The 13,374-nt window shown below is 30.4% G+C and overlaps 1 protein-coding gene across 1 annotated transcript; it reads right to left on the reverse strand.

Annotated features, from left to right (window-relative positions):
* Positions 1 to 4,619: 4,619 nt before the first annotated feature.
* HMG1 (hydroxy methylglutaryl CoA reductase 1) lies at positions 4,620 to 8,509 on the reverse strand. Its single transcript, XM_011075756.3, has 4 exons — positions 7,392 to 8,509; positions 6,627 to 6,808; positions 5,801 to 6,147; positions 4,620 to 5,394 (listed from the first exon to the last, which is right to left on the reverse strand). The coding sequence occupies exons 1-4, from the start codon at positions 8,285 to 8,287 to the stop codon at positions 5,152 to 5,154; spliced, it is 1,668 nt and encodes a 555-aa protein (XP_011074058.1). The 5' UTR covers positions 8,288 to 8,509; the 3' UTR covers positions 4,620 to 5,151.
* Between the last annotated feature and the right edge of the window lie 4,865 nt (positions 8,510 to 13,374).

The following is a 13,374-nucleotide window of genomic DNA, read 5'->3' on the forward strand; positions in this document are numbered from 1 at the left end:
TTTTATATTTTTAAACTAGTTAAATTAAATAGCTTCTTACTAAATTATGCAATTTAATAAAATATTTTTGGTATTAAACTGTCTTTTCGAGCACTCCGACTTTAATTTTTTCTTTTTTCACTTTAACTTTACTTTCAATCACTCTCGATTTTTCCGACTGCTTTAACTTATAACTTCTTTTATAAGTTATTTCTACGACAGAAATAAATATTATTATGAATATCTATTTAATTACAATAAGACGTTAATTTTTTTTAATAATTTATTATCATAGAAGTTACTGGAAACACCCCTAAATTCCGCAGTGAAGTGTTTTGGTTTTGGAAATAATAAAGGGCGGAAAAGGGGGAAATGATGGGGGAGATGGAAGCAGGATGCGCAGTGCCCTACAATCCATATGTTGTCCCCAAACAGCCCCCCCACTCACACACTTTGCACTAAATTTTGGGCAGCCACTCCTTCTTGGATCCTCACATGTCAGCCCCCGGTTTATTTAATATTAATATTAAAATAATAATATCAAAATATTATTATTAGAAATATAAGAGTCGTAATAAAAATATTATAAGTCGTGGACCTTCAAATATTTTTCTTAATTTCAAGGCGGAGTCACGACTTCAAGCTTTTTTCTTTTTTTTTTAATAATAATTATAAATTTAAATAGTTTACTAATTACAGATTGAAAAGACAAAATATTTAGAATATTTTAGAAATATCAGAAACATATTTATATTTATAATTATTTTATTATTTATACAACGACCATACATGTAAATATTATTTACATAAATTATCCCTATTTTTTAGAAAACTATACATACATTTTTAAAAAACATTAATAACCATTATTTTTTAACGGTGAGAATCAATTTATATAATTATGCAAAAAAAAATAAAAATAATTTGTATCAATAAACTAAAAATAAAAACGTACAAATATAAGTATTCCTAAAAATACAATGTTGATGTCATTTAAAATAATAAACTAATAAATACTTATTTTAAAGCGAAGAGAGGTGATTGGTACTAAGAATTTAGCAAAGGAGAGAGAATGGAAATGCCCTAAAATTAGGGGACCAGAAGTGAAGGGAGATGGGCCCAAACCCATGTCTAAAATGGAAGGTTCAAGGTATCAACAACCCCTTCCAACTCACCAAATTGGAAATAATCATATATGCTTTGCTTTCTTTTTTTTATTTTTAAATATATATATATTTATAGGGTAATTTATAATAGACTTTATAAGATTTATTATATTTATAAATATTTTTTTTATTATTTAAAAAATTATAAATATATTCTTAAAATTAATAGTTGTCTAACAAATGTCCCTTCTTGATAGCCCATTATAGGGAGATATTTGTTATACGATAATCCCAATAAGGTTTTATAATTTTTTAAATAATGAAAGGTATTTATAATTATGATAAATCTAAAAAAACTCTTTTATATTTTTGTATATATAATTTTTATAAGATATATCAAGAGAAAATTTGAGAGAATATTTCATTGAGTTTATAAACTTTTTAATATATTTTATAAGATGGTTTATAATTTATAAGATATTATAAAGTTTTTGATAGAAAGTAACTTTAAAAATTTAAAAATATGAAGATATGAGCTTCCAAGTTCATTAATAATATATTATAAGCTCTATAATTATATTTTATTCGAATACTTTAAAAGTTTCTTCTGAAATATGATCTCATATGCCCGAATATAAGGTTTTACAGATAAATTTAGCCAAACATCCTCTAAGATAATTATACTCATTTTTTTTTTCTTTTAAATTTTGAATATGTTTCGCTTCGTGTTTTGTGTTAAGTTAGCGCGCTGAAGATGTGATTTCAATTTACATTAATTGTGATAAATAAGAAATAAAAACTTAATTGATATCAATTGTGACTAATGATATACAGTACGCAAATTGAATAAATAAGCAATTCATTGTATTTAAGGTAAATTATAATTGACTCTTTAAAAGTTTGTTTTAATTATAAATACTCTTTCGTTGTTTGAAAAATTATAAATACTCCTAAAATTATAAATACCCTCCTATAATGAGTTGTCATAAGGGGTATTTATTAGGATATTTGTAATTTTAGGGAGATTTGTCATTAGTACAAACATCAGCGGAGCCAATTGTAATTTACTGTTATAATTAGGGTTAATTACAGTTAGACCCTATCTGAAAATGCTAAATTATATTTTTTTTGAAACAGTTTTAAAATTACACTTATACCCCATCCGAAATTCTCGGTTTACACTTGATTTCCTTCCATTAGGATTTGAGCGGAAAATATTGACATAAGCAAAAAAGAATATATACATAAAGTTAGATTTTATCCTAATTTAAATTCCCATATATATTTTTACACTTATAAAGAGATAAATATAATATATATATATAGTGTGTATGTGTAGTGAAGTTAACATCATTACATTTTTTTCCTTTATAAGTACAATTTTTTCCTTCGAAACATTAAATAAAGGGTAAAATTGAATTTTTTTTTTATTGCTAACATCAGCATTGTCCATCCAACACTACCGGTTGGAGGTCAAGTGTAAACAATAAATTCTCAGATGGTACAAGTATAATTTTAAAAAAAATTTTAAAAAAAAATGTAATTTTGTATTTTAAAAAGGGGTTTCAATATAATTAGCTCTTGCATTTAAAATATTTATTGATACTGAGTGATTGATTTAAAATGAAGATATTTATAATAAGATATTATTCTAATAAAGCAATAATAAATAAATATTTTTTTATGGGATTGGAAGTATATAAGTTGAAAGTGTTGGATCATGACCTACTTCAACCATATCTACTTCTGATAAGTTGAAGATGAGGTGTGAGTTGGAGCAGCATTCATTAGTCTATTCAATGTCATTTTTTCAGTCAAAATATTAAGATTTTTCACATTCCAAATCATCATTCATAGATGATAAATTAAAACGAGCTTCTTTAAAATTTATCATAATTATAATTAAATATTTTTTATTATTAAAAAAATTATACATATTTTTTTTGTAATATTCTTTATATAAAAAGACGCAATAGAATGAATTCTTCAGAATTTACGGTCCAAGTTGCTAATCACTTTCTAATAGTGAACTACCAATTAAATATGCATAAAAATATTTAAAAATTATAAATAGTTAATATTTTTAGGGATAAATTGATTAGTAATCATGGATAATGGCTTCAAAAATATATAAGTATGAAAATTTGAAAAGGTTTGAGAGGTATTTTATTAAATTTATAAAAAAAATATTGAAATTACTGTTATAATTAAATTTTATTACAGCGAATGAATGAGGTAAATGATAAATTTGAATATTTAAAATTAAATACGACAAGAGGATTTTTTTTATAGTATTATAGATGAGTAGATTAATTAAGATCCTTTAATCCTATGTGGGGGTCCTAAGTTTTCACTTATCTCAACTTTAACCCCACATTATTATCCTTAATCATGATTTGTGATAAAGGAGGTGTTTGGCAATGCATATGCATGTAGGCTTATCAATGAACGGGCATTACCCTGTTTGAATTTGAACCCAATAAATAGATTTATTGTACCCATACAATACTTACTGGGTCTTACCAATGATATACCCAGAATAATTGAGTCCGATCTAAATCTTACCTATGTTAAGATTAATAAAGCAATTACAAGTTTTTGTTTTATTACTATTAATGATATCACTAGTACATATTATTTCTAAACACTCATCAATTTTTCTTAATTTTCATACAAAATGTTTGAATATCCTAGAAAACTTTTCACTTTTTTTTAAATTTTTATTTAACACTTTCAATTACAAATATATAAATTCTTGTGTGACGCATAACTATTTCATTCAATGATTATAACTTAATATTAATTACACTAAATTAGCAATGTTATATACATATATATTTAGACAATAAAGGCATTTTATAACACATAGTAAAAAAATAAAGGCTATACTAGTGTTCAGTTTTAATATAAACCATATCAAATTATAACTCCTGGTATATAATTATACTAAATGATAGTTGGCATAAATAATACAAAATTAAAGAAGACATGCTTGAATTAAGAACAGAAACGTAACATGTTGTTACGACTATTATATATATTTTTTATTTTTCAAAAGAAATTTAATGTTTATTGACTCAAAAGTATGTGTTAAAAAGGAAACTTTAATATTTTCTTTAGATTTGATGGGATTTGAACAAGCATTCCACGTCCATCTCATCTTTGTAAAAGCCCATTGTATTTGATTGAGACAAAACTCCATCCATCTCCTTTTACTTTCCAATTCTTGAAAATTACAGTGACCAATTATATGATAAGTTAATCACTATGAAAAAATGTGAAAGCTTGAAATGAAATGTCCAAGGAATAAAACATGGTGGTGGGCATTGCATCCATGAATTACGCCATAAATAATGAACATGGGAATATATAAAACATCGAATTTAAAACATGATCATGTCCATTCTCTATGTATTTCATTCAGTTTGGGGTTATTATGTTATGAAGATAGTACGCAAATCACATGATGAAACTCAAGATTCATGCTGTCAAGTCTTAAAAATTCAAATGCATCATCATCAGACAAACTCCAACTGCAATGAAAAAGTAATCTTCCTTCTATTGCATAAACCATTAGACCCTACAACATCTACCACCATCGTACAACTGTCTAAACAGCACCAGATAAACTACAAAGAGTGTAAACATTACTTCAGTCCAGGGTAAGTTTCTTAACCTGTACAAAACTAACTAAGATCAGACAAGGCGATGAACCACAAACATCTTTAAAGATCTGTTATAAGGCAGCCCTCCCTACCCAGAAGACGAGAGATAACAATAACTATCAACAAAATTTTGATCTGCTAAAATGGGAAATAGATAATAACTAAGAAAATAGAGAAATGATGCAGTACAAACACATGGGGACAATGACTCCAGATGTCCTGTAGTAGTGTGGGGCTGCTTCCAGCTTAGTCGCGGAAGCTACATTTCGGCCTGTTAGCCCCATTACGTTTAAACTTCACATGCCTGCTGATTTTCCAGCTACCACACGAGCATCCTCACATGAAAAGTCATCTCTTCACCCGTCAATCACTCTAATCTTCTAGCTGGGAGGTCTCTAATCCTAGGAGCCGAGCTTTGTAATGTCTCGGCTTGAACGGTTGTATTTCATGTGACTTTTAACTAGTTGGCCAGCTGCAATGGCAGACATTAGAGAAAGCTCACCTGCCAAGACTGAACCAGCGACTATGGTGGCTAGCAGCTGCGAATTTGATCCAGGGGACTCTTTGTTTGCACCCTTTACACCTAGGAGGTTGAGGCAAGCAGATTGTGATGCCAATTGAGTTCCACCTCCAACTGTGCCAACCTATAATGTAAAATAATAGGCTTCAAACAAGGCAAAAGACAGTATACTACTTGGACCGAAACTAAATGGATGTCCTTGACTTTCTTGACTTCTTAAAGACCATTTGATGAAAATATAGGATGCATTATTAAGGATAATTACAGCAACACTATCTGAGGTTCTAGCATAATATAAAATAACTCCCAAGTTTTGGAAAAATATTATAATGCATTCCCTACAGCCATGTTTTACATTCCCTCCTGAAGATCAGATGGATAGGGGAAATCTGTAATGCAAAACATGAGTGTAGAGGATGTCACTATAATTTCCAAAGCTAAAGGGTTCTTTCATAACATGCACAAACTTTAGGTGCATACGCAATTATCTGTATTATTAATGACATGATAGAATGCAATGTGTTAAACACCTCAATAGACGGCATAGTCACAGAAACATGAAGATCCTTGCCATCATTGACAGCCTCCATCATAGTAATACAGTGAGAACTTTCTATGTTTTGAGCTGGATCCTGCCCAGTGGCTATAAAAATTGCAGAAACAATGTTGGCAGCATGTGCATTGAAGCCACCAAGAGCACCAGCAATGGCAGAACCAGTAAGGTTCTTCAGCATGTTAAGCTCAACAAGAGCATGAACAGTGGTTTTCAACACTTTTGTCACCACATCTCCAGTAATGGTAGCCTCACAAACAACCGACTTTCCACGCCCTTCAATCCAATTGACTGCAGCAGGTTTCTTATCAGAACAGAAGTTTCCTGCATCAAGAAAGACATTTGGTTCAGTTTAACATGACAAATGATGATGCCAAACCTATTAATATTGAGATATCAGCCAGTGTAAACTACAAGTGTCCATGGAAATTGGAAATATTGCATCTCGCATCAGAGGGTTAATCATACTGCTTAAGCAGCCTAAATTGTTGAAACAAGCAAAATTGAGACAATATTGGTTGCATGAGGAATCAGTAATCAACTGAGAATTACTCGTTTATAAGAGAAACTGCAGTAACAACTTGAAATGGCAGTAACAGACAGTATGGAGACATAAGGATTTCAAATTCTTGGCAGAAAAGCTAGTGCTAATCAGATGTAGGTAGGTGGACATCAAAATAACAGAGCAAGGATACTTAGGCGATTGCATATTCATGAGATGCTGAAAATTTGAACTGATACCTTTGCAAAAATTTAGAAGTTAAAAAGTCCCAAAATCTTAAGCAGAGCTGACTAGAACTCACCAGAAATGCCAATAACATCCATATCCGGAAAATCACTCTGGAGGAAGTCTAAAACATTCTGAACACCTTTAGAAACCATGTTCATCCCCATAGCATCACCTGTGCTGCAGCTAAATCTAATGTATAGGTTTTTCCCGGCGACTGCACATCGAACACCTTGGAGTCTCGCGAATCTACTTGACCTGAGAAAGAATTTAGAGATGAGAGCATGCATAATATTATCAATCAGATGCTTCCTATCCGATCTGAATACTACATTTCTGTTGACAAAGATGAAAATCATAATTATAAGCTAATAACAGTTTGACTCAAGAAAAAAGTTAATCACGCACACAATCTTTTTAAACTAACGGATATATCATACTTCATTTACTCCATAGCAAATAAAGAGCCATACCAAACGGATTACTATTAAAAACATAAGCTACTCTAATGAAAATAACAACATTTATGAGGATGGGAATTCCATTTATAACATCTGCCAGGGATTTCATCATGATGTCCACCCTTTCAATGAGAATAATAAGTCAAGATCCTCTTATAAAAAATTCGCAAAATCAAGCACCAATCAACATCAGTACTGCTCATATCCTAATAAACTACAAAACAAAAACTTTGACAAGCAGGTAGGTAGATACCGACAACTGGAGCAGTTGATCAAATAAATCAGTCAATTCCAATAATTCAAGAAACCAGAAGAAACTCATACATATCCACACCTAAATTAAGAAAATTAAACAGGCAGCAGCACCAGCAGCAGCTTACTTGTTGAAAACAACAGACAACGTGTCAAAATTAAGGGGATCCTCCAAAAAGAATTTCAACTCTGCCGCCTTCTTCGCTGACGGAAACCTCACCACCGGAGCTCTGGTCATCCCATCCCGGAGAAGCACGCTAGTGGCACCACCAGAAGTGTAGATTGCCTTACAACCTCTGTTAGTACTAGCCACCAAGCACCCTTCCGTGGTGGCCATCGGCACCGAGTACTCACGGCCATTCAACAACAGAGGCCCCGCTATCCCAACCGGAATCTGCACATACCCCACCGGCATCTCGCAGCATTGCCCCAAAATGGAATCGTAATCAAACCCCTCCAAAGGCAATCCATCCATCGACCTTCCCGCCATCCGTTGCACCGCCTCGCGCCTAACTTTGGCCGATCTGAAGCAGTCCCCCAGCTTCGCTTCCAGGGAATAAGACGGGATTTCGCCAGAAACAACACGCTTAATAAGGCCCTCATCGTCTTGCGAACCGTCCATGGTTGTGAGCTTGGAAACAACCGGGGTCGGAATAGAGCAAAGACTCTTTCGAGCTTCGTGAACAACGCACTGCTGGTTTTCGTCGTCGCTCTCGGATTTCGAAATGAAGGACTGGACGAAGTCGATCCCAAAGAAACCCAGAAGGTAGATGAAGGAGGCGATGAGGGAGAGAACGGCTGCGAGCTCGGAAAGGGTGAGAACGTGCAGCGGGACGGAGTTGCGGATCTTGTCGCGCCAACGGTGGAGGAGGAAGTAGGCAACGGAAAAAAACAACGTAAAGAAAATGGTGTTGGTTAAATAGAGAGGAAGAGGGAGAGCATCGGAGGCCTTACGGCAGACGGCGTCGCGGGAGACGGTAGAAGGAGGAAGAGGGTGGTTGAGCGGCCTCCGACGAATTTCCATACTGAGAGGGGAGATAGAAAAACAAGATGAAAACACACAATTTCTTGTATACTAAAAATAAATGAGTGTATTGGAAGAGGCGGTGGTGGCGGAGACAGCGATGGTTGCGGGAGTAGTTTTCTTGGAGTAGCGGAGAAGAGCAGAACGCCCCCGCCCCCGCCCTGTCCAGCGTGGAATCTAACGCCTACAAAATTATATTTTACGCCCCACAATTTAATCTTTCATACATTTTGATCCAAATATTTTTGTACCCACAACATTGTATTTCATAATTCCAAAAAATTTAAAATTTTGATCACAAATTCTAACAATTTCCATCGAAATATTTTTATAATCATGACGTTGTATTATATAATTTAACTTTAATTCTATTAATTTTTTACAAAAACAATCCTAATTTATAATCACAAATAATTTTTCGAATATAAAAATGAGTTCAGAATTGAGTTTAAATATAGAGCACAACGCGAAAAATATAAGACAAAACTTTAGTGAAAATATCAGCAAGTTGAGACTTGCTGGGAACAAAGGAATGAAGAACAAAGCCAGACTTATACTTATCCCGAACTATTTGGCAGTCGATTTTGAGGTGCTTAATCCGTTCATGAAAAATAGAGTTAGCACTAGTTCACATTGCATCTTCATTATCACAACAAAAATGAATCAACTTATCAACATATTATTTATTTTACGTAATTTCCTATTCATAATACTTCAAGTATTCAATTCAACTTAATTTTATTTTCTCGTTAACCCCAGCACACCTCATTATGTAGGATGTTGGGATTGAAAAAAAAAAATAAAAAATTAAGTGCTAGTCGAACATTTAGTCCTTCATAAGTAGAAAATCCAATTCGATTATTTCGGATCATATTGTATCTTATACTACATTTAATATATACATGTCACGTACTATTTATTTTACTTAAAAAATATATATATACATACCATATGTATATATATATTAATTGAAATAAAAAATACAATATAATTTGAAATAAGAAAATCTTATGGGCATTTGTCCAATCCTTATTCATGGGTTGTCCAATTCACATGCTTTCATAAGTACAAGGTATTCTCATGGACTACATTGTTTGGACTTTGGAGTATGGGCTTCTAGTGTACTTCATAAGTCAACCAAATTTTGACTTTTAGCTGAGTTGGTGTTAAAATTTATGTTTTTTTTCATACATTGGATTCTTAATGACATGTATGTCCTGACGTATGATTTATTTATACAATTATCTCTATTCTTTTTTTTACGTAATTACATAAACCACTCTAATAGTTTAAAATCAATGGTAGCGCAAGTAATGTTGTTGACGTTTTTTTTTTCTTGGGAGGGGGGATATGTTTAATTTTTTAAAAAAATATGGTCATTTGTGTAAATAGATTATAAGTCGGGAAGAGTAAATATATTTCATCTATATTAATATAAAAAAAAGGCTCCCTACACTCACAAACTCACCGCCGCACCAATTATTTATGAAGTTAAAAATGCTCTTCATCTATACTAATATAAAAAGAAAAGCCCATTTACACTTACAAACGACGGTTAATGACACACGGGACCAATTATTTGTTAAGTAAAAAATGCCTTTCATTATATAATAACCAACTTATTCAACTTTTTAAAATTTACATTAATTGATAAACTATTATTTTTTGTCTTTCTTTCTTTTTATTAATACAATGTATTGGTTTATATATTTTACTCTTATTTATAATATATTTTAACGCGTAAAAAATTATTTATTATATGCACGTAGGAACGACGTGCCGCAACGGCTAGTATTAATATATAAGAAAATGCATTTTTATTTCATAAAACGATGGTTATGACACCGCAACATCAATTCTATTACTATTTCGATAATACCCCTAATTTGGTTTTCTTTTTTTCATTGTTGTTTTTTTTTCTTTTTTTTTTTTTAGAAATATGATGTGTTGGCTTATATATATTTTTTTATTATAATAAATTTTAAAATATAAAATATTATTTATTATATATATGCAGAGACACCATGCCACGACGACTAATTATCCAAATAAAAACCCTAAAAGATAGTAAATAGAAAATTCAAGGGTCCTAAGGGTGGCAACAAAATTTAGTTCGTGGCGGATCTGAGTGGTCGGGAATTGGAGAATCAAATTTGATCCTCTTTTTAAAAAATAAAAAAATAAAAATTAAATTTGTGGCATAAAAGACTTAGTTCTTGAATTTTGGGACCATGAACACTATAGGGCCCGTTTAGTTGTGTTTTCATTTTCATTTTCAGTTTTCAACATTTGGAAATTGGTAGAAATGCTTTATTGATTTTTGTGCGAAAACTGAGAATATGTTTGGATTAATTATTTTCAAATGTAGGTATATAGATGTGAGAATGTTAAATATAGGTATATATATTTTTGATGTGACAGATGACCAAATTGATTGAATATGTGAAATTATAAAATAATCAAAGTGAGTCTTGCCATTTGAAATAATTTTAATTGATTTGAAACAAAAAAAGACATGCTGACAAGATAATACAAGTATGACAAACCCATGTGACCTATAATTTCAAAAATTTGAGACTTAAAATATGAATGCATTCTCAATGAAAATGGCTTGACCAAACAAAATCCCAACTACCCAAATAATAAAAAGTGGAAAAAATCTCATTGAAAACATGAGATTTCGGACCCCAAACTCTACCCACTGCATTCAAAAATCTCTATACTACTGTACATCCAACTCTGCTTTCATTTTGACCATTTTCATGTTTCTTTTCTTCGCTTTTCACTTCAATAATATGAGAACCCTTTTTTTCATTGAACCAAATAAAAGATATTAATAATATTGCAAAAATGAGAAAAAAATTTAAAAAGTATATAAATGAGTCGTAAAATTTTGGATTCATCGTTGTATATATGACCGAAATAAATCGATTCAGATCGCTTAGTAGTTAAATAAAAATTTGGGTTGATCCGTAAATACGTAGTTTTGTTTTGGAAATGAAAATAAAAATAAAAATATGTTTCAGACCAATTACCAAAAGAATTTGTCCTTTTTTAAAAAATTTAAGGTGTTTAGTAACGTCCTTTTGATGTACTATAAAACATATATTCTTATTTTATTAAATTAATTATTACAAAGTATATAGGAAAAAAGTAATAATTGAGTGAAAAAGATTGTGAAAGTATTTTCAATCTTAACAAATAAGAACAAAAACATTTTCATATTTTTAAATAATAAAATTAAAAATTGAGAAATAAAACATCGTCACAAATACCGTTGCAATAGTTCTTCGTTTACTTATAGTCTTTCCATCGTGAACATACATTTTTCTTTTTATTTTCTGAAAATGACAACATATTATTATATCAATCACAGAATATTTACAACATGCTTTATTGCAATTTTTCAGTTTTCGTCAGTAATGTCCGTCGAAAATTTTGTCGTGCAATGAATTTATTTTGTTATTCGTCGTAATAAATTATTTTAACTCCCTTCAATCTCTTCAAAGAAAAATAATAATAATAAATATATAAATAAAAATATGATATATATATATATAATATAAAATAAAGAGGAAAATACATGGGAAACCTTTTCATTTTAGATGAAAGAAAGAAAAGGATGATTGAAGCTTCAACCTTCCTTCATCCATTATGAGTTGTAGGAGGGGCCCCATTTTTTGGTTTGATTATGTTGACAAATGACAACTTCCCTACCTTTATCCACTAGATATATACCCTACAATTAATTATATTTTTATTATTTACTATATGTAATTTTACAATTATGATAAATTATATTGACGTCCCTGATATTCGATTTAAATACACAAATAATTTATATATTTTATAAAATTATAAATATATTCTAAAGGGGTGTTGGTGCAACGTACACTGGGAGAATTTGTGTAAATTTTTATTATTGAGTAAGAATGTACTCGTAATTATAATAATAACCTTAAAAGATGTACTTATAGTTCTGCAAAAAGTAAAGAATATTTTATGTAATTAAATGTAATTTCAGAATATATTAATGTAAGTTACCCTATAATTATTTATGAAAAATTAAAAACTCACTCTTTATATAATAAAATGAGTCCATTAATGTCAATCAATCAATCAACCAAATATTTAAGTGCATGTATTCTACTTTATTAAAATGCCAAAAGACATAACATATGGTTAATTAATGTATTGTTTTTAAATGGCATTAATGTTGACATCAAAATTTTTGGATACATTATTCATTAGAAGTACAAAGAAATTGGCCAACAATTAGGTCCTAAGTTAAAATTAATATCAAATTTGGACTTTATAAATTTTTTAGATGGATTGATCATAAATAAGTACGAAAGTATTTCTTTATTTTGATCGATTAATTGGGTCAAGATATGTTTAAATATGATACATTAGAAAAATGAACCATCAGTAATTATATTATGTTCAAATTCGATAGAAATGAGTTTTAAGCCAAAAAGAATGAATCAAATAGCAATGACATAGTAATTTTAAATCATATTATGATTAAAGAAATAGTGTCGAGAGGGTCAATCAAATCGCGCCACTTTCATCGAGCAATCATAGCAGGAGTTTCCACTCTATAAATTCTAACGTGAAGCTCCCAAATCTAAAGCTCTCACTTACAACGAAGTGCTGTAACTGGGAATGTTATATATTTTCTTTAGCGTCAATGGATATATTATTTTTGAATTAAGTGGATTCTAATAAAATATAATAATCTATATAGTATAAGGTTAGAATTGAGGGGTCAATGTATCGAATCGAGCTGAATATATTGTTTTTGAAATTTTATTGAACTTCAGAGTTATATTTGTATGATAATAATCCAATTTGATTAGTTTTTTTTTTGGTTTCTTTATAATCAAGTTGAGCTAGAGTTGAGTTTTAAGTCATGTACGCTAGAATTATTAAATTTTGATTCTTTGTAAGGGTAATTCACAACGATCATTTTTGGGATTCGATATAATTATAAATATTCCCTCGTTATTAGAAAAATTACCAATATCCTAGACTCAAATTTTGACTACCGTCGAACGATTAACCGAATATGTTAGTCTGTTAGGTTT

Source organism: Sesamum indicum, linkage group LG3 (genome assembly GCF_026168435.1).
Source record: "Sesamum indicum cultivar Baizhima isolate 11 linkage group LG3, ASM2616843v1, whole genome shotgun sequence".
Lineage (NCBI taxonomy): Eukaryota > Viridiplantae > Streptophyta > Magnoliopsida > Lamiales > Pedaliaceae > Sesamum > Sesamum indicum.